The sequence below is a fragment of the Xenopus laevis genome, chromosome 4S (genome assembly GCF_017654675.1).
Source record: "Xenopus laevis strain J_2021 chromosome 4S, Xenopus_laevis_v10.1, whole genome shotgun sequence".
NCBI lineage: Eukaryota > Metazoa > Chordata > Amphibia > Anura > Pipidae > Xenopus > Xenopus laevis.
In genome coordinates, this window is record NC_054378.1 from 93,930,666 (window position 1) to 93,952,676 (window position 22,011).

General features: G+C 40.2%; 2 protein-coding genes across 2 annotated transcripts; both read right to left on the reverse strand.

Moving 5' to 3' along the window:
* Positions 1–1,721: 1,721 nt before the first annotated feature.
* On the reverse strand, positions 1,722–20,778 carry LOC121393337. Its single transcript, XM_041561586.1, has 2 exons — positions 19,804–20,778; positions 1,722–4,535 (listed from the first exon to the last, which is right to left on the reverse strand). The coding sequence occupies exons 1-2, from the start codon at positions 20,547–20,549 to the stop codon at positions 4,478–4,480; spliced, it is 804 nt and encodes a 267-aa protein (XP_041417520.1). The 5' UTR covers positions 20,550–20,778; the 3' UTR covers positions 1,722–4,477.
* On the reverse strand, positions 3,895–4,476 carry LOC108715012 (suppressor of cytokine signaling 1). The gene has a single exon (XM_018259868.1). It carries the CDS (start codon positions 4,474–4,476, stop codon positions 3,895–3,897), a length of 582 nt encoding a protein of 193 aa, XP_018115357.1.
* Positions 20,779–22,011: the final 1,233 nt, after the last annotated feature.

The following is a 22,011-nucleotide window of genomic DNA, read 5'->3' on the forward strand; positions in this document are numbered from 1 at the left end:
TGTGCTATTTCTTTAAAGAAAGTGAAGAAAAGGGAACATTGGGCTGTTCCGAAAAAATAGTTTCTTTGCAAACTCAAACATTCACTGTATAAACTGAAAAATGTTTCAAGATTTTGTTTTCCTTTGAATCACTGAACTAATATTTAGTTGTATAATCAGTGTTTCGGAGAACTGCTGCACATCTGTGTTGCATGGAGTCGACCAACTTCTGGCTTCCACAATTCTTCTGCATTTCATGGTTTCGCCTCAAACAGCATTTTTCAGGTCACCCCACAAGATTTATATTGGATTAAGGTCCAGGGATTGGGCTGGCCACTCCATAACGTCAATCTTGTTGGTCTGGAACCAAGATGTTGCTCATTTACTTGTGTGTTTGGGTCGTTGTCTTGTTGAAAAATCCATTTCAAGGACATTTCCTTTTCAGCATAAGGCAACATGACCTCTTCAAGTATTTTGATGTATTAAAACGGATACATGATCCCTGGTATGTGATAAATAGCCCCAAAACCAGAGTATGAAAAACATCCCCATATCATGATGCTTGTAGTCTTTGCCATTGGCTGAGTCTTTGCAATTTTGTCTATTCTTCTATCCATTTGGTATTTTTCTGTTTTCTTTCATGTCTTTCAGGTTTTGGTTTAGCTCTCCAATCAACTTTTTAACCAAAGTTTGCTGTTTTTCTGAACAATGTCTGGAACGACCCATTTTTCAGAGAGAAACACACTATAACCAGCATGCACAATATTTGTTGCCTTCCTTCTTTAAATAAGGGCCGTAATTGACAGCTTTTTTCACAGAATAAATGACCTCATTAATTGAACTCCACAGTATTATTTGGAACAAACTATTATTCTGAACAAGCCTCAATTAATGATTCAATTAGACAGAATCAACAGCATGGATGTCATCACTGTTGAGTCTGTTGGTTTTCTATTACTTTACTACACCTACTAGTAAATTATTTGCCAAGTAGAAATATAAATTCTACCAAAAACAGTGATTGATCAGTGATTGATTGATATATAATGTAGGATTCTACAACAACTCTCAGTTGAAGGCTGTCTGGGGGGTAATGTAGAAGATTAAGAAGATTAAGTGCTATAGTTTTCTTCAAATCTGCACTGGTCACTTTAAAAAAAACCAACAAGGATTTTACAAAGAGACCCTTGATATTGAGCAAATATAGCTTATTTTAAGACCATATAAAAATATCATACTGTATACACATTAATGCTAAAACTAAATAAGTCCATACATTAGAACATTTCATTGCCTTTTTAACACTGAAAATCCTGGCTTACTGAAATACATTCTCTACCCCCTTAGTGTCCATGTTTTGGGTTGGAGGCATAGATAAAGGTGAATATACTGAATGTTACAGCCATAACTGTGTGCCATTTTTTAAAGCAGAAGTGTCCCAATTAAAGTACAAGTGTGTGACCTCTTAAATAGAAGAGGTTTTACAATATTTACAAGCTGCCATACAGATTCTCGGCCAAAAGGGTCTTGTCTGCCATGTTATTTCGTTGGTGTTAAGGCCCTTTATTGCTGGAGGATGAAGTGATAAATATCCTCTATAGATTTTGTATCTGTTATAAAGGTTCTAAAAGGCAAAATTAAAGTTTCTTTGAAATAGATTACACTATGCAGTGTTGTTGCCATTGCTGAGGGCAAATGATCATCCCTAGGATTCCACCCAGAGTGTGGCATGGAGATAGGTCAACAGACAAGCAAAAAACCCTCTGTTTTTCACGATCTCCCAGTCGGGAGCTGCTGTCTCTTGATAGAAAACAGGGAGAATATATGGCAAAGGTTAAGCAAATAACAAATTCATACAACAGGGTGGGTTTTTCCATTTACAACTGTGCTAAATATCACCTAAAATTAACTTTAGTGCATTGTTCAGTTGTTTTTTTAGTAGGTCCTTAGCTTATCGTATTGTATCAGTACATCGATATATACAATCTAATCTCACACACTGTAAATCACAGCGGTTATATAATTGGCACAAAATGAATATAAACAATAGGACAATGTCTAGAAATCAAGAGCTTCCACCTGAGAACAGTATGAAAGATGTTATAATGAACTATTAATGATTTCCAACAAAACTGGAAACAAATAGTCAGCTGTATATAAACAGAAAATGTCTATTGTGTTAGCCATGCGATGTGCAGGATTCATTTTGTATGTTTCTTGGTGGGTGTCTCAGGTGAAATCTATATTAGGGCTTTTTATTTCACTGCCTCTAGGTCCTAAATCCATCAACTCAGTTGAATACCATATTGATGCACAGAGCTACTCACAGTGACCAAAATGTTTTATCTGAGCTCTACTTGCTCTTTAAAAAGGGAAACAATGCCAAATGCATTGATTTGCCCCACAATGTATTTATATTCTCTGGCTAGGTCAAGCCTGGGTCTATACAGCATTTAAAAATGTTGGTTTGTTTGGAATAGGGCCTTTGAAGGCTTTGACTGAAGCTTTATGCACATCTGTTCTGTATATGGGAGTGCATCTGAAAGAAGCACACACATCTGCAATACAAAGGCCCACAGGAAGACTAATCTACTTGGCTCTTATGTAATACATGGGAAGATAAGGGGGATTAATGGTAAAACACGTCTGATTTCAAAATGGTGCAGAACAATAAAATTGAGGAACGAATTCTTTCCCCCTTCTGAGGCAAATTAGAGAGTTTGCAGAAGGGTTTTTATGCCTTTATATAGGCAGGTTAGACCTAAGTTACTAGGTTATCTAAAGTTGTCTATAAAACAACTGTATGCAGTAATCAGAGGCTAATAAAAGAGTTTACCAAATTTCACCAACACTTCTCAATACTCTTGCATAATATTGCTTTAGGGGCTTTAAATTTGAGAACAAAATCAATTGTGAACTAGAAATTGTTGTGTTCAGTTATCTAAACTTACATGGGTTCGGATTCACTTCAGCCGAATACAACGAATTTATTTTTTAACCATGGGCACAATTTGGTATAGCTTGTCTGGAATATCTCAGGAACTGAGCAGAACTGCACTGGGTTACTGTGCACAGAAGAAAGTCACAGAGTTGGTATCCTCTAAGCATGCTATGAGTCTTCTAACAGTAACGCACTGAAAAATATGTGAATATTATTATTATTAGAGGTGTAGGTTCAAAATAACTTTTTATATGGTATAATAAAGCACAAGTCTAAGCCTGCCTTCATTTTTATTCTTTGTAGTTTCTGATTTACTCTTTTATCTATAGCTCTCTCTATAGAGAGTTACTTTCTATAGCAAGTAGTGAACAGAAAGAGAAGTGAAGTGATGAATATATCAAAATAAAAATGAACCCAGTAAGTATGTTTTTTTTTGGGGGGGGGGGGTTGAGAGGGTCAGCGACCCTAACAAAAAATAGTAGCTGCAGCCTGGAAAAAGGCAGAGCCAAGCTAGCAAAGACATACATACAAAATAAATAATGAAGTCCAAACAAAAAGAACAATGTACAACACAATAAAATGGTAAATTCCCTTCTAAATGAAATAGCTTAAAAATTCTGTAAGATTCTCCCAATAATACTGATGAATTAAGGAAGGAATAAAATAGTGTAGGTGTGCCATGAGGCTAAAAGGGGCCCCAAAACGCTTACATTCCAACTGCCAACTATGTACATTAAATATCAATTCACAAGCCAACTCCCTACCTGCAAGCTTATTAGTTACAAAAATACATACTTTTTTGGCAGCAACATTTTACTGGGCTTTTACTTTGCACAGAGGTGTTATGGTGGTTTCCCATAGATCCAGTCCAATGCTGTCTCGTGTTGATGCTGAATCAAATGCATCTCTATGACACCATTAAATAATAAAGGCACTTGGAGAGTTGACCTATTCCCACTTTCATTGATAAAATATCAGATCTTAAAGGGGAAATCCTCAATAAATCGCCGCAGAGTCGGCTGAATGTGGAGTGTAGCCAGTCCCTCTCTTCCATGATGAGTAATTATGCACCGTCGGCATATCTGTTGCAAGCTAAGGATTCGAGTCCTGCGCAGTGGCTGAGACAGCGTTAACTGGATGCCATTTTGGCATCTAAGAGGTGTATGTTGGCATTTCTCCACAGCTAGCTCCAAAAGCTTGACTGGACAGTCTGAAAATAGCTCCCTTAGCCAGAAAAAGCCCTTCCAAAACAGAACCCGAACACTTACCGGACCAGACTCCATTTTGATGCTGATGCTAAAAAGCTGGTTGCCCTGTGAGCTGTCCCGAACCAAAAATGTACCTATTTGCTCTCTTTCTAACATAGCATGAGCCTCTTTTGTAGGTAGAGGTCCCCAATAGAAACCACTGGCCTGCAAAGTGACCACCGATCTCTCTACAAGGTGGCGCTCACTTCCCCTGAAAAGGCGATATTGTGACGGGGGTGCAAGTGGAGCAGGCACAGGATAGATAATCTGGGCTGACTCTTGCTGGGGACACGCCCCACCTCCAACCATTTCAAATGCTCCATATGGCAAAGGACATCTTCAATCTCCACAACATATGCGCCTCTAGCCTGCAAGAAAATACAAAAGGTTAATCTTATGCTTTGATTAAAAGGCACTGGCACTGAAATTGCTACTGTCCTTAGAGTATGTTAAAGAATAATCATAATATAATACATGACGCAGTTATACCACATATGGGTAGGAAGAGGTGTTAGAACAAAGACGCTTTCTCCTTATCTGGGTGCAATCTTGTGCCCCTTATATCCCAGAAATTGGTTTTCATTGTTTATTATTTTATTTTAATAGTTTTATAGCCATTTGCCTTTTTCTTCTGACTCTGTGCAGCTTTCAAATGGGCTTCGTTGACCCCTTCTAAAAAGTAAATGCTCTGTAAGGCTACAAATGTATTGTTATTGCAACTTTTTATTACTCATATTGCTATTCAAGCCTCTATTATTCATATTATAGAAATCAGTGCATCATCAGTATGATGAGTACTAAATTCACATTTTGATAAATCTACCCCTTAATGCTACTGTAAAATATAAGGATATTTAGAGGTAGCCGATAAGCTCCATGACCAGCGCGAGGCCAAAGGAACTCTGAGGTCAGGCCTGGCAAACTGTGGGTTCTGGCAAATGCCAGAGGGGCTGATGTAAGGTCCCATAGATAGTCACTATTTAGTGGGCTGGTGGAGGACTGTTTGGACCTCTGTTCACTTGGAATGCCAGGGCCTATTTTGACTCCCAGTCCAGATCTGTCTGAGGTTACTTCTAATATAGCTCTACTTTATTTAATGACTTTTACCTCCTCCCCTCACACTGAGCTAATATTCTGAAAACAATTTTACATTTTTCTGAGAAAAACCAGAAACCGGCAAGGACTGCAAGAGGTGTGGGCCTTTGGAAACCACACATGTATGTAGCTGTGACAGAAGAGTGTGGGAGGAAGAAGCACTAGAACATATTCAATTAAAATCTTCCTTTTACTTTTAACCTGTATTCTGCCAACAAAATGTTAACATACCAGAATGGCAAAATTCAGAAAATAAAATCTGTAACAGATGCCATAGCACAATTTGCCTATCACAGTAGGCACAACTAAAAGCAAAGCAATTTGAATTTCCAACTGAACACTAAGGAGCAAATTTACTAAAGAGCAAAGTGGCTAATGCTAGGGACTTTTCGCCAGCGTTGCCACCCGCAGAGACATCGCCAATTTACTAACAGGCACAGGTGCCAATTCCCAAGTGAAACAGACCGTCGCTAGGGTTATTCGCACTCGCACTTATTCGCACTCCATCGCCAGACGACTTTTCACTCTGGCAAACGGACGTTACTATGCAATTTCACTAAGATGCGGATTTTACTGAACGTTGACCTCTTACACCAAAATTGCCTTCGCCACCTCAGACCAGGCGAAGTGCTAAAAAGCAGCTAGATCTTCCTCAATCTTCTGTCTCTTACATCATATCCTGTAAGCCGAAAAAGTTCAACAAACACTGGCGTCTTTTCCTTTTTTCATTGTGATTGCCCGCCCCCTCTATGTCATGACCCGCCCCCTGCCCAGTCTCCACAGGGGGAAAAGGTAGCAACCCTACATGTACATTGTCCCAACAGCCATAAGGGCAAACTTGGAAAAAGCATATATCTCAGGTCAGTGCATATTTTAGTGAAAAGGAGCCAATATCCAAGGTTAAGGATGATATGATTGTACAACAGAATGCTTTGTTTTCAGCACAGTTACAGCTATTTGGATGTCTTTTCATTACACGAATGCCCAAAAGGGGCAACCTCTAATGTGTTGGCAGCCTGTGGTTCTCTAAGCCGGGCTCGAACCCTTCCCACTATACTATACACAGTTTGTAACAAGTGCACATGTTTTGTGTATACAGACTGTAACTGAGGAAATAAGAGAGACATTTGCTGGTGGCAGCAGACATTTTTCATCTTCTTCTTGTTCCTCACTAAGGTGATTCTCTGGCACTATGTTTTTGTTAAAAATAATACACAAGAACAAGTATTTTTCGTTGATTTAAGAAGATACACAAGCTGCTAAATCAAAGCTTGGCGACCCCCCCCCCAGTAAAAACAGAAAAACAGAGAAAAGAGGAGGGGCATCTTCCCTGAAGCACCCCTAAAAATAGATGCCTCTGCCTTTATCTTATCCTAAAAGATACTGGAGCCAGCTGCTGACTGTCACCTCTGAAAGAGGATTACAAACAGTCAGTGCATGTTAATCTTGAAATGAACAGTTGCAAGTAGCATGTTGGTGCCCAGTGGCACCAGGGAGGGCACAAAGGGGAGTTTAACATTTAATGTAAGTAATATGCTGCCAGTTTGAATGGAATCAATACAAATTAAAAACTGGACAATCATCAGGCCCCAGGTCTGGCCAGAATAAAAGGTGTATTTGCAGATCGAATTTGCTTTCTCGCTTCACTTCACCGAGGCTTAACGAGGCAGAGCTGAAAACCTAAGATGTTAATGCAAACACGGTGAGACACATAAAGGTCTAGTTCACCTTAAGAACTTTTACTATGGTTTGGTAATCAGAATTTCAAGAACTTGCAGTTGGTCTTTTCTTAATCAGTTGCACAGCTCTACAGGTACAGAAATAAAATTAGCAAGTGAAGCCTGGAACCTTGCTTAGAATAGGCCCACTTAAAAACATAATAAAAGTTAATGTCAATTTAATTTCCACTTTAATTGCATGAATACCTGTTAGTGGTTAATGTGTTTCACCTGCTAAAGCACGATTGGGTTCAAGGCAAAGATTCACTCAGAATTACTAAAGATATAGAGTCAGATGGCCAACATGGGGGCAGATTTACTAAAGGGTGAAGTGGCCATTGCTTGAGAAAATTCACCAGAAATCCCATCCGCAAGGACATCGCCAATTTACTAACAGGCGTAGAGGACAATTTACTAGCGAAAAAGACCATCACTAGCATCATTTTGCGCCCTATCGGCAGGCAAATTTTTGCTCAGATGAATGATCATTACTCTGCAAATTCACTAAAGTGTGAATTTTACAGAAAGTTACCTCTTTAGCTAGAGTTTCCTCTAGCTTAGACTGGTGAACTGATGAGATGAAGCTACATCCTCCTCAAGTGGGATTGCCTTCAAAAGTTCTAACTATTGAAAATGTTTGTGTTAACATTTTTTTTTCCAACCCCTTGAGGGGCATGCCACATTTGTTTTCAGACAGGCTCATGTCTAGGGCATTATAGGATCTCTTTTGTCTTTATTTTGCTTCCTTGGACATTAGCAATAAGTAACCACTTCAAGCATTTGCACCAACATCTCTAATAAAGACATATATATGACCTATTCAAATTCACGTGAAATGTGGTGAATCCCTTTAGTGAATTAGCTTCATGGTTACAATTTGACCACTACAGGGGCTGACGGTGGTGCACCACTGGTCTGTAAATAATACCGATATGCAATAAATAGCCCACAGTTTGCCCAGATGCACTCTATAATAAGCCAAGATTACCTAAAGATATACAGGGGAATGTAATAAAAGTTGGTAACAGAAAAACTATTCGCAATGCTAAAATGCCTTTGCACAAAAAAGTTTTCATTTGCGCGAATTTAATATAGCTTGAGAACCCGGAAACTGTTTAGTGACCACTTCCGACAGTGGAAGACCATTTGCGAATTTTATAGTTTGCGCCAATGCACAGTAAATGTAATAAAACTTCTTACTGAAAAAGTCGTTATGTGTGCTCCAAAAAATCACAACACCTTCAAGCACTTAAGAGCGTGCAATTAAAATCTGCAATGCGCAATTAAAATTCGCAATGCAATAACAGTTTAAGGAACAATATTACATTGCGAGATGTGGATTTTTATTCTTATTGGTGCATATTGTTTTGCTCTTTGCCACTTTTATTACATTCCCCCAATAATATCTTAATACATTCTTCTACAATCTCTTACCGTACTTGACTCTTACATTGCACCTACTGTTCCCTACAATAAGTGCCAGTTAGTTAATTATGGGTATATTGAGCATCTGCGGGTTAACCTTTCACAATGTGCAGTTGCTGGTGTGGGTTCAGTTGGGTGGCGGCTGCAGCTGTTGCTATTGCCAGACCTGCCACCTTGAATTCCTGCCTGTAATTTTCCACAAAGACCCCCCATGGTGACATTAGTCACAGCCGTCTCCCCCACCATGACATCACCTAAGGGTTTCAGATAACTTAAAAATAAGGGTCTGGGGGCTTGGTGGGTTACGGTTGGACACTAGACCACGTCTCCAAATTCACAGATGCTGCAGCTTCCAGCTCTTGAGCGAGGCAAAATCTGAAGTAGAACATTTTAAATATATGCAGCACAATAGGTGTACTCAGATATTATGTTTTCCTTTTCATAACTGTGCCATGTATCACTTGCTCTGACTATAAGCAAGAGAGTTACTTGTATTTTTACCAGTAGAAGAAGCCCCCAACAATACTATCACTGTGTCACTGGGATTGGCTGCTTATGAGTTAAAACGAAGGCAGCCAATCTGGCCCACAGCCTGCAAGCTAGTTTGAGTTGGCTGAATGTTTGGCCGGCTGACAAGTGACTTCACTATGAAATTTCAACCAGCCAACAGAACCACTAGCCTTATATTAGCCAAAGATATAATCATCTTATGCGGTTAGATTATAAAATTTGTCCTGAACAATACCTGAATTCTTTGTCTAGCACATGTCATTAAACATAAGGGGCATTTGTTGTTGAACAGCAAGGAAACAAATGCCATTTGATTGCCAGGAAGTGTCTATATGTAAACAGAAAAAGGGACAGTTACAGTTCATTCATGAATTTAATTAAATGTATTAAAAAACAAAGTGCGGAATGGAATGTAAAGAGTAAAACTGGCATTTTAAAGGGGAAAAAAATCGTTCAAACAAACTACTGGAAATGCACAAGTAATAACTCCAATTCACAGAAATTCAAGATCAGCTGTAAGGATGGTCTTGGCCTTCATCCAGTTCCTATAATAACCTTACTTTGCAAGGCCTTTTGGTGGACGAAAGGCTTTATTGTAGCAAGACTGAAGCTGGGAAAGTCAGACAAACTAAAACTTCTCAATTTTCACTTGCATCAGCCTCATTGGTCTGTATACCCTAAATATTTCTTCATTCACTAGAAAATATTGCAGCGCTGCTGACACAAATCCTACGGCGTTCTCTTAACCCTGAGCAGCAGCCTTATAAGAACATAAATACAGATAATTACTTGGCCTCCAAATGTATTGCTTAGCACTAAATATTCCTCAGTGTGCTTTTTAGCATTCAAGAACCTAGGCTACAAGATCCCCTTATCTTGGGGGCAAGCAGCTGCACAGGTCTTTTTTTATGCCGTTCACTAGAAAAGGCAACTGCCATTCTGCCCATAAGGTGAGAATCATAAAATGGCATTTTGATTTCCGCCATCATTAATGCAAAATAAAAACTCATGCAAGTCACATAAATAAGTTGCTGGGGAAATGCATGCCTTAATTCCCTAGTCAGGCAGTTTGGTCAAATGTTACCATACATCAGTTGGATGGATGGGGTTAGATAGCTTTTTAGCAAGTGAGGTAATACAGGGTTATGGGAGATAGCTCATAGTACAAGTTTATCCAAGGAGTCTGGAAGGAATTTTCCCCCCCATCTAAGGCAAATCGGAGAGGCTTCAGATGGGGTTTTTTTGCCTTCCTCTGGATCAACTGGCAGTTAGGCAGGTTAAATAAAGTAAAAAGGTTGAACTTGATGGACGAATTGATCCTGCGATTTTTGGAAAGCCACTACGACCAAATCCGCACTGACTTTGCACCCTATTTGTCATTAAATTTTCCCAAATAATTCCTGTGCTGGAATAGTCTTGATAAGATCGTAAAAAAAAAATCCAAATCCAAAGTTTAAAGTTGAATGTTCAATATGTATATCAAGTTCATTCACTCACTCATCAACATTTCTGAAATCAGCAGGAAGAATCTATTACGAAACTAAAAGTGGTGAAACTGATGAAGGTGTGTATTGTGATTCACTGCATAAATGCACACCTCAGGGCTGAGGAGCAATTCTTGTATAAACAAGTGGTGTTATTTAGCAAGGTGTATGATTTTATTTACTCTATAAATGTACACCATCATTTTACTCAACCCTAATTTCAAATCTAGTAAGGGTAAGTCCACACAGGGCGTTTTGGGGAGATTTGGTCACCTGGCGACTAATCGCCTCATTTTTGCGGCGACCAATCTCCCCAAACGCCTTCCCTGAATCTGCGCAAGCTAAAATGACAAAACGCCGGCGCTAATCACACGTGGCGATTCGTTTTCCGAAGTTGCCCGAAGTTTCCTCGTGAGGCAACTTCGGGCGACTACTTTTATTTTTTACCGTTTCCCTAAATTTCAGTTTTACATTTAATGTGTGTTTGATGTAATGTTCGATATAATTTGCTACATTAAGTGGATATCTCATCAGTATCTGTGAAATATTAGTAACTATTGTATCAATTCTAACAGCTGCCTTTAATGAAACAGGGATTCTGCTTGAAGGTGACCAACCGCTTTAACAGGAGTCCCATTTCTTTCTTTAATTTTTATTTCTTACTTACAAATGGGTCATCAACCCCAATTAACTGGAACACTATGGGGCCCATTTACTAACAACTGAATTGCGATTTTCTTTTTCCATGACGCTCAAAAAATGTGGTTTTCCTACATTTCTTTAAAGCTCTAAAAAAAAAAAAAACTTTAATACCTGTTCACCCCTATGGACAATCCCACTGACCCCTCAGTTTCACATCACGGATATACTGGACTAGAGGCAAGCAGCTCCTAAACTTCCAGCTGACAGTACAAGTACGGGACCCGTTATCCAGAATGCTCAGGATCTGGTACTTTTTGGATAAGGGGTCAATCCGTAATTTGGATCGCCATTCCTTAAAGGGGTGGTTCACCTTTCAATTAACTTTTAATATGTTATTGGATTATTATTACAATCTGACTTTTCCATTGGCCTTAATTTTGTATAGTTTTTGAATTATTTGCCTTCTTCTTCTTCTGACTCTTTCCAACTTTGAAATTGTGGTATGAAAATTCTTGCATTTACCAAAGATGAATTTGATGACATTAGATTGTTCCCTTTAACAGTTGAGCAAGGGTGTGGGGGGAGCAGTGTGGTGATATACAGAGTAACTATGCCCTTGCAAGATTTCTAAGAAACTTAGGAGACTATGCTGCACTTCCTGACTGCGCTTCATGAAACTGTATCTTGAGCTGTAAGTTCCCTAATTACCTTGAACAAAAGCCTAAAGTACAGAAAGCACTTCCTTACTCAAAAATAAACCATGTTTGGGCTTCTTCTTTATGTTAAAAGTAATTTTCTTTCAGTTCATAGAGTTCTGGGGACGAATCGAATTATATATATATATATATATATATATATATATATATATATATATATATATATATAGGCCCTAATGTGGGCCGAAACGTCGGATCAATGTACTGAATAAAGCACTGAGTTTTGATGAAAGAATTTTGGTGTGCGGATCCTTATGAGCAAATCTATATCTATATCTATATATATATCTATCTATCTCTATCTATCTATCTATCTATCTATCTATCTATATCTATCTATCTATCTCTATCTCTATCTCTATCTCTCTCTATCTCTATCTCTATCTCTATCTCTATCTCTATCTCTATCTCTATCTCTATCTCTATCTCTATCTCTATCTCTATCTCTATCTCTATCTCTATCTCTATCTCTATCTCTATCTATCTATATCTATCTATATCTATATATATATTGCCAATATCAAGTAAAACCGATGGTGCTGAGAGTGAATATATACAAAGCTAGACAGCAGATAAGAATGCCAATCAAACCAATTCTTTATGAACAAAATATTTACAAAACATTCATAAAGAACTGTACACAGATTGATTTTGATGGTGGTTTAGCTTTCTGGGAAGGGGATAGAATAATCCAAATAGCCCCTCCTCCCATTAAACATGAATCACCTGCAAACACGTGGTGCTCAAGAGACAGGCACACATCACTTTAATCTTGTAGACAATAATTAATAATATATGGTGCTAGTGTTATTTTGGGCTAAAAATAAATAACTGTAAAACTTCCCCTTTATTGGAGCTTCCTATAGATCTGCTATGGTTCCTGCCTGTGTTTCAAATGATATGGGGTGGGCGAATCCTAATGGTCCCTGCCAAAAGCACAGTAGGAGAGGGATAGCCAATCACAGCCCTGCAGTCATGTAAGCAAAGACAGGCTTCAGTTCCCTATCAAGTCTGCCTAGCTGCTAATTATAATGCGGAGTATAATGCACTGGCACATTCTTGTTTTGAACATAATATGCCTCTTAAGGTGACAAAATAATCCAAATCCCCCAACGTGACAACTTAAAAGTAAAACTGTTAAGAATAGTCATGTGTGGGCTGTCCCAATACCCAGTCCTGTATGTTCAGGCTGGAGCCCAGGCATCTAGAAGTTCCACCTGCAGAACTGGGTGTTCTGCTGGTCTCTATGCCCACTGGCCAGTCATTGATGAAATAGTGTGATGCTGCCTCCTCTCTCTTCTCTGCCCACCACAACCTGACCCTCCTTCCTCTCTAACAGCCCAAGATCTTGCTTTATACTTTCAAGTGAAAATAGGAATGAGAGGCCAGTAGATCACCAGCTCCTCTATAACATTCTTCTCTTCCTTGGGATACAGGGAACAGCATTTTCCTGGATCAAGGCAGTGCTCCTTCTCGGTCTCTTTCTTGGGTAAAATCTCCTCACCACTTGAACTCTATGTTAAGGTCCCGCAAGGCTTTGTCTTTGGACAGCTAATCTCACTTACAATTCTTGGTCAACCGTTTTTTTACTGGCCTTGTCGGTAAAACACCTGCCAAGGCTGGGGCCGGTATTACAAATTTACCGGCAACGTAGCTGCTGGAAAATTTGTAACACACCAAACAAAAGCCCGTGGCCTGCCCCCAGCCTGGTAAAAACCAACCTTTTTGCTGCCACCTTGAGGCCAAATGCGCGCCGTGGCCCACTCCCTTTGATGTCAAGACCCGCCCAGCCAATCGTGCACAGTGGCTCCGCCCCCTTAATCATTGCGATCCTCCCCCTTTGGTGTCAGGTTTTTTTTATTTTATTTTTAAAAAAAGGGGCAACCCTAATCCCCCTGCAAGTCAAAAAAAAAAACAATTAGGGGTCAGGCCCCCCCATAAAAGTTACAAAAACTTCACTGGTGGCCAGCCCTCCTTACAAGTTAAAAAAAACCAATGGTGGTCAGAAGCCCCATAGAAAATGAAAAAAAAAAAAAAAAAAAAACATTGGTTGCCTGGGTCCTTTAAACAATAAATTGGTGGCCAACGGTTTAATCAAATAAAAAAAACAAAAAAACAACACATTGGTGTTCAGTGAAACTTACCGTAAGTTCTTCTTCCTTGTCCTCAGCAAAGGCAGCTTCTCTGGGGGTTTTTTAGCTCCTTTCAGGGCTTTTCTTGCCTTCAGCTTCGGCTCCTTTCGTGGTTTGTGTCTTTTCGCGCCTTCACACACTCTTAAGGAGGGCCAGCTAATTAGGGCCCCCCTTTAGGTCGAGGCCTGGTACGACTGTACCCCCTGATGGCTGCGCTGATCTAGATATTGATGATACCCAAGCCTCTATCTTGTCCTGATCTTTCCACTTGTGTCCCGTGTCTCTCTGCTATATACTCTTGAATGTCTTCTTTTTTAAAACTCAACTTGGAGAAAACAGAACGGATTGTATTCACACCAACAAGCACACTGTACCCCACCATTGTCTGTTACTGTAATGTAAACATTACTATCATTTATTCTAGTACTCAGCTTTGCACTCTTGGATCCATGCTTTATTTCAGCGCTCACATTCATTCTTCACATCGAGCTAGATATATAGATATATCAAGTTACACAGCATTTAATGTTAATTTGTGAGGGTCCTACTCACAAGACCTTACAATCGAAAGGGCATTTGAGACATAAGGCTGATTTATAAGTTGATTCCTGATAAATCAATATGCATAGAATACGTTTCTCTATACAAGTTGGTCTTTAGGGAGTGTTTGAAGGTTTAGAAGGAAGAGGAGAGCCTGATAGCTCATAGCAGGAGTTCCAGACGGGCAGAAGCTCCTGAGAAGTGGAATGAAGTGATGAGAGGCAAGTGCATTACACCCATTACTTGCATAAAATGCAAACGCATTACCTGCATAAAGACTTTCAGTCTGTGGTCTCATGATTTGATCTAGTCATATAGTCCCTCAGCTACTTCTAATATACTGTTTTAGAAATATATTCATGAAGTGCACAAAATTCAATAAAGGAGAAGGAAAGGCTTGGTGCACTTGGGGATGCCAAGTGTTAGGCACCACCAAGTGATTGTATTGTATTTTGCCTGACGAAGGGGCCTTGGTGCTCCGAAAGCATGCAATGTATTTTTATTGTTAGCCAATATAGGTATCACTTCTACAATTTCCTACTTTAACAACTTTTTGTATTTCTTTGTTTTTTTATTTGTTATATATTGACTTACCTGAAACTCCAGGCCGGTGCTCTTATCAGCAGAAAACTGCACTGGCCCTGGGTTATACCAGTGAGCATGACTGAGCGATCTTCTTCCATCTTCCTTCCTTGTGCGGCTGCGCATGAGCAGTAGTACAAAAAGCCAAACTTTAACTAAAAACTTGGCTATTTTGTTCAACTGCGCATGCGTTTGCCCCGGAAAATTTGAAGGCAGAAGAATCGCTCTGTGGTGCTCCTATCAGCAGAAAACTGCACCAGGTTTCATGTAAGTCAATACAATCACTTGGGGGTGCCTAACATTTGGCACCCCCAAGTGCACCAAGCCTTTCCTTCTCATTTGAACTGTCAAAACACCTACCTTAATTTATTTTAATGCAATCTCTCTAATTATTTGGGTGCTTTTTCACATTACTGCTATCCTCAACTTTCCTCCAAGTTGAGAGAGGAATGATAAGCAGACTGAATAGGAACCCTCTTCTGGTGAGATTATGAGCGAGAGACACGTGAAAGAGGTTGAAGAACATGGGCAGAGAGACAAAAAGAGCTGATTTAGAAGCAGGAGCCTATATAATGCTGCTACACTTTGTTGCCTAAAGAAATGTGCTTTTTACTTCTGAAGTTTCTAGTTACTGTGCTCCCTCTTTACACTACATTTTTCAAATGAACCCCATATTCAAACAGGGCTCTTTCTTTCAAATCGCTGATTAAACCAGCAGTTAAATATCAGTTAATACTGATCTGTCAATATTGTATTTTGAAATTTGTTAACAGATTTCTAGAAGTGCTGTGTGTGTGAAAAATAAACAGCAGGGGCAAGTGGAGGTTCAGCTCAGAATCAGAGGACTTTCGGTCATTGCTTTTTGTTAGCAGCAGCAGTGACAGCAGCCATGTCCCTAAGCGACCAACTGTATCGGCATAAATCCATAGATCCGCTGGGCATCCCCTATGCTGTATTCAGTGCCACACACACACATATTGTAGGGATAATGTCACAAGGGATATTTTGCAGCCCGTATGAAGCCACTTCTAGGGGAGGGGACAAAAACATCAGATTGGAATTTCCCAAGGTAATAGCAAAGGCATAGCATACATAGTTGCCCTTGGCCTTCTCCCAGCAGCCTATTTAACACACGGTACAGACCATTACTTCCACCAGGTTACCCCCACGGAGGCCATTTTTGCCACTGTTAAGCTCCCCTGCCAGTAAATATTGCACATGGGCCACACAATCTACTGCTGCCCTGCCTAGGCCCACACCATCCCACAGTCCACTAAGGGCAAGGAAACCCCTACCCCTTCTGAAGAAGTGCACTTCCCCCTGAACACCCCCTTCCATAAAACACGAACCACTCCTAGACAACACACAAAGAATTATGTAATAATGGCCAATGATTTTCTCTGATGAAGCCAGTCAGCATTTAGCTTTAAATGCTCAATTGCAATGCAAATAATGAAAGTAAACACATGATAAGTTGTTACTGGTTGCGAGTAGGGTTGCCACCTTTTAAAATAATCTTCACCGGCAGGTGGAGGGGAGGGGCCGTGACGGTAAAGGCGACGGGGCCTTAACACGCTATTGGCTGGCCGGGTCGTGATGTCAAAGGGGGCGGAACCAAACTCGCGCATTTGGCAAGAAGCCCAGGAAAAAAGGTGAGTTTGGAGCAGGCTGGGGGCAAGCCACGGGCTTTTTTTTGGTGTATTACAAATTGACTGGCAGCTACATTGCCGTTAAATTTGTAATACGGGCCCCGGCATTGGCTGGTGTTTTACCGGCTAAGCCGGTAAAATACCATCCAGGTGGCAACACTAGTTGCGAGACCTGGTCAAACTCAGCTCACTGTATGGCATATCTCCATTATGTACTACAATGCTAGTACAGGATCCCTGAAACCTTAGAATTAATGGACGTCCATCTCCCACACAGTTGTTCACCTTTGAGATAGTATTTTAGTATGATGCAGAGTGATATTCTGAGACAATTTGCAATTGGTTTTCATTTTTTATTGTTGAAGGTTTTGGAGTTATTTAGCTTTTTATTCAGCAGCTCTTCAATTTGCATATTAACCAATCTGGTAACTAGGGTCCAAATAACCCTAGTAACCATGCACCGATTTGAATAAGAGACTGGAATATGAATAGGAGAGGCCTGAATAGAAGGATCAGTTTGTTTTTTAGAAGGGGTCAGCGATGCCCATTTGAAAGCTGCAAACAGTCAGAAGAAAAAGGAAAATAACTATAAAAAATAAATAATGAAAACCAATTGAAAAGAGAATTGTCTGTTCTATAACATAATAAAAGTTACCTTAAAGGTGAACCACCCCTTTAAGAAAGTAATTCTAATTTTTAAAAACAATTTGCTTTTTCTGTGTCTTATGTCTATGAGCCTAAGTATAGAATCCATATTGCTGGCAAAGCATTTCTATAAGGTTTACTTGATGTCAAAATGATTTTTAGAAGACATAAGGCAAGGTGATCCAAATTAAAGATTCCTTATCTGGACAATTCCAGGTCCCAAGCATTTGGGATTATAGGTCCCATACGTAGTTAGAAGTTACTGGGCATCACATTAAACCCTTTTTAGAACCCTTATAATTGCAGAAGGTACTGTTATTAATAATTGTACATGTTCTACGGTAGAGTCCTGCGTGGAACCAATTTTTGAGACCCAAACTCCAACCAGCATATTTACCCACTTGGAACCGCTACCAAACCCCGGCCCGCAACTGCCATATCCGCAACCTGCCCACCATTAAACAAGTGCTGCAAACCGGAAGTGACATCATCAAAAGTGGGCAGAGACAGTTTTGTAAAAATTTTTAAAAGGAGTAATATATAGAGAATATAACATAAGAAATATATAGATGAGACTCGCAACCTGCATCTATACCCCCACTCAAAAATCCTACCCTCATCCTGCCCACAGGGTACCCGCTTTTTTTGCGGGTAACCTGACCCACTTCAGGACTCTATTCTAGGGTTCCACTTGGTGTTCCAGGGATCTGCTTCCACTTTGGTTATTTCTCTGCCTAAAACCATAAGCTCTGTGCTGCATTCAGGTCTATGAGTAGCATCCACCATATATATTGGGAGCCAGCTATTTGGAGCTCTTAAAGGAGCAGTAACACCAACAAATGAAATTGTTTTGATATGAAAATATCATATAATGCTGCACTGGTAAAACTGATCTGTTTGCTTCAAAAACACTACTATAGCTCATATGAACAAGCTGTGGATAAGCAATTGCAGAATTGAAAAAAGCTATATGGCACAAGTTAAATAGTGGATTAACAGATAACACCATTATGTTTTACAGAGTTTATCTGCTATCTGATGTGTAACCTTTTCTCCTTTAAATGGCTGCCCCCATTGCTACACAGCAGCTTATTTATATAAAAAATAGTAGTGTTTCTGAAACCAACACAGACAGCAGTTTTACCAGTGCAGGTCAACACTATATTACATTTTTATTACTCCAAAAAAAAACTTCAAAATTGTTGATGTTTTGATGTAACCAGGCTTTTGTGTTTTTGATGTGCCTTTGTAACACAGGTCTCAGTGCACCTAAATGCATCAACTAATTCAATGCATTAAATTCAGCTTGAGTCAACTGTTTGCATGTTCCAACCTGAACATATAAACAGCTTAAAAAAAAACACACACACAAAAAAAGCCAATGTGCAAGAAGGGCACTAAAAATGCAGAAAAATGCAAGCAAATTTGCCAACTGCCTTCATGTCGCAGGACTCTCTGGATTTAAATTCGCACTGTAACTGGAATCAAAGTGCAGACTCTAAAACAATGTTCCCTCTAAGCGCATTAATAGCGCAAGAGGAGAGCACTCACCCGAACTCAAAAGTACAGGCCCGACCAAGAATTAGGTTGTGCTAACAACGCCGACACGCCTCCGGATAGAGCGTAACAAATTGTATCAGTGAAAGTCTTTGATCCACGGAGCACCAAACCAGGTTGAAGATTAAAAGATTTTCATTTATTGAAGATTAAATAACATACATAATAATCCACCAACAGTGCATCAAACAGTCCATGCTTAACGCGTTTCGTGGCTTCAACGCCACTTCCTCAGAAGCATAAGAAAACAAATTCTCAAACCACCCCTAAATAGTGAAAAAACCCTTAACTAATTAGAAGTAATCAATTAAATTAACCCTTCAGAAGAATCAAACAGATTAAAAACATTCTAGCAGCCACACCAAATGAAAAATAATAATGACATTCCAAAAAAGGGTTAAGCATGACAAATCGTATTCAAACCATCACTGCCTCCTATGATTAAGAAAAAGAGGGGGAGTGAGTATAAATATAAGTACTATAATAAGACCCTCTAAGCGCACACAGATTTTTTTTTATGCGCATAGCCAAAGAAAAAATGAAAGGGAACATTGCAAACACGTAGGACACAGTCTAAATGAAAAGGAGGGTCTGGCTGTTGGGAAGTTCTTGGTGGCATGATGGAATATGTAGGAGCTGAGCATGTGGCACATGAGCTTCACATAACAAACACTGGGAATGTCAGTGGAGAATGGAACTCCCACATTCTAATACATCAGGGATGCATATGCCTCTGATTGCTTCTTTGACAACACAGACAAACTCAGTTGTTGCAGAACTACAACTCCCAGCATGCACTACTCCCTTTTCACCCAGTAAATTGTAATTTTGCAGCAGTCGGAATGCAAATAATCTTTTCATTGATAGTTACCCCCAACCCTTGAAGCTGCCCGACCCCTGCCTTGCACAAGAGTCGGGCTGGGGCCATACCAACAACTCACCCAGCACTAGGGACAGGAATCCCGCAGGAGACACATGGCACACACGCTGGGTGCCGGCTAGAGGGAGCGAACAGCCCAAAGCAGGAGACACGAATCGAATCTGCAAGATCCTTGGAGAGGCGAGTGCTGCTTGCAGGGAAAAACTGGGGTGAAAGCAGGGTGAGTGGGCACAATGGCACCTTCCCCAAAACTTCATCCCACTCCGCAACTTCATGGGAGTTCCATGAATCCCCGTGCGGCAGTGCTGCACCTCCCCCATGCAAGGTACAATTTCGCTCAAGCACTTTGCTGGCCGAACAAAGCCGATCGGCACCGGTACAGCTGCAAAAAGATACGGGAGCCGGCAAGGGCCTAGTCTCCCACCGGAATCGTCTCCGAGGGACTGTATTTAAACTAATAATCCCTTGGCAGAAGATGCTCAGTGCTGCCGACAGAAAGGACACGCCCACGAAGCTCGGTGCGGCGCTGGTTGGTCGGAAGCTACTTCGGATACTCTGTTGCGCTATGCTGATTTGCTGCTGGATGCTTGGCCTTCGAAAGCCCAGGCCTCGCCCCTTTTGTGGTAGTACGGTAATGATTGACAGGAGCAGGGTACTGAGGCTATGACGCAAGTGTAGCAGGCAGACGTCGGCTGTGGCGGGACTCATATGGGAATTATGTGGGAATTGTAGCTCTGGGAAACAGGAGGGAAATGTGAAAGGCTCCGGGAAGGAGAAGGGCTGGCTAGAAGGGAGACGGGACACCATATAAGATGCATAGAGAAAGTCGGTTGAAGTGTTGGAATTCGGGGAGGGGGTGGGACTGTGATTTGAAGACAAAGGAATGTAGAGATGGATATTTCGGGAAGAGAGGAATAAACAGGGAGACTAGCGGGAATGGGAAGCAGAACCCGGGGCACGTACATTACTGGGATGGGGCTTGTGGCAGAACTGGAGGCTAATGCTGCTCCTCTCTCAGCGAGTGGCACGTGTCACTGAGCCCTTAAAGTGGACCTGTCACCCAGACACACCCAGACACACAAATCTATAATAAAAGTCCTTTTTAAAATTAAACATGAAATCCAATTTCTATTTTTTTATTAAAGCATTCATAGCTGTTGTAAACTCATTCAAAAATCTCAGCTGTCAATCAAATTTTGTCTGCCCTTTAGTGATGGGCAAATTTATTCGCCAGGTGCAAATTCGCAGCAAATTTCTGCGAAACCACCGGCACCGTTTTGCGATTTTGCCATTTTGCAGGAAATTTGCAAATTTTTCGGCGAAGCAAAACGCCCCAAATTCACCCTTCACTACTGCCCTTCCTCTATGCCTTAGACATAGAGCAACTACTTTTACTTTCCATTCAGCAGTTCCTAGATGTCACTGCTCTCCACAATTTTAGTTGGGGGTCGGTGACCCCCATTTGAAAACCCGGAAAGAGTCAGAAGGCAAATAATTCAAAAACTATAAAAAAAAAAAATGAACACCAATTGAAAAGTTGCTTCAAATTAGCCATTCTATAACAAACTAAAATGAACATAAAGGTAAACCACTTTTTTAATACCAGGAGATTTGAAGACGTTTGTTTGTGTGGTCAATTCCACATTCTCTTGTACAACAAACCTTTCCTTGCAGAATAGAAATAAAATACAGAGGAAATCTCCAAGTGTGGGACAAGGCTAAAGGCTCCATGAAGAAATGATAGTAACAATTTGCTCACAATAAATGGTGCATCACAGATTAGTATGTAAACTACTTGATTCTGAACTTGTGTTCCTGAAAATATTCCACATTTCCGAAGAGAAATATGCGCCATCTAGTGAAAATACTTTCTTTCATAAAAAACTATCCAAAACTTTTTGCTACAATACAAAAAATCCTCATTAGAATGTAATATGCAGTAAAATATTTCTTTTACCTTGCTTTATTTGTTGTAAACATGCCTGAGAGTCTTATACTGTACATATTATGAATGGCCTCCAATGAGATATTTTCCCCAGTGGCCCAGTTATGAAGAAAATGCTTGTTTGGTATCTTTCTATACTTGAAATGCACATAGCACATCCACTGGACAGGATACTGAGCTGAAAACTCTTTCTGACATTACAGTGACACCCATTAGAGTAAATTCCCTACAGGCTCAGGTGCAAGATTTGCACCACCTACCCCCCCCTCTTCCCATAACACTTGCCATTTGTACACCAATGTTGCACATCACAGCATTCTATAA

Bases quoted from the DNA above. Each gene is read 5' to 3' on its own strand.
- LOC108715012 (XM_018259868.1), bottom strand. From the start codon at position 4,476: ATGGTTGGAGGTGGGGCGTGTCCCCAGCAAGAGTCAGCCCAGATTATC.
- LOC121393337 (XM_041561586.1), bottom strand. From the start codon at position 20,549: ATGGTGTCCCGTCTCCCTTCTAGCCAGCCCTTCTCCTTCCCGGAGCCT. The intron at 4,536-19,803 runs GTGAGTTGTTGG...ATTTTCTTGCAG, and splicing joins ATTCCTGTCCCTAGTGCTGG to GCTAGAGGCGCATATGTTGT.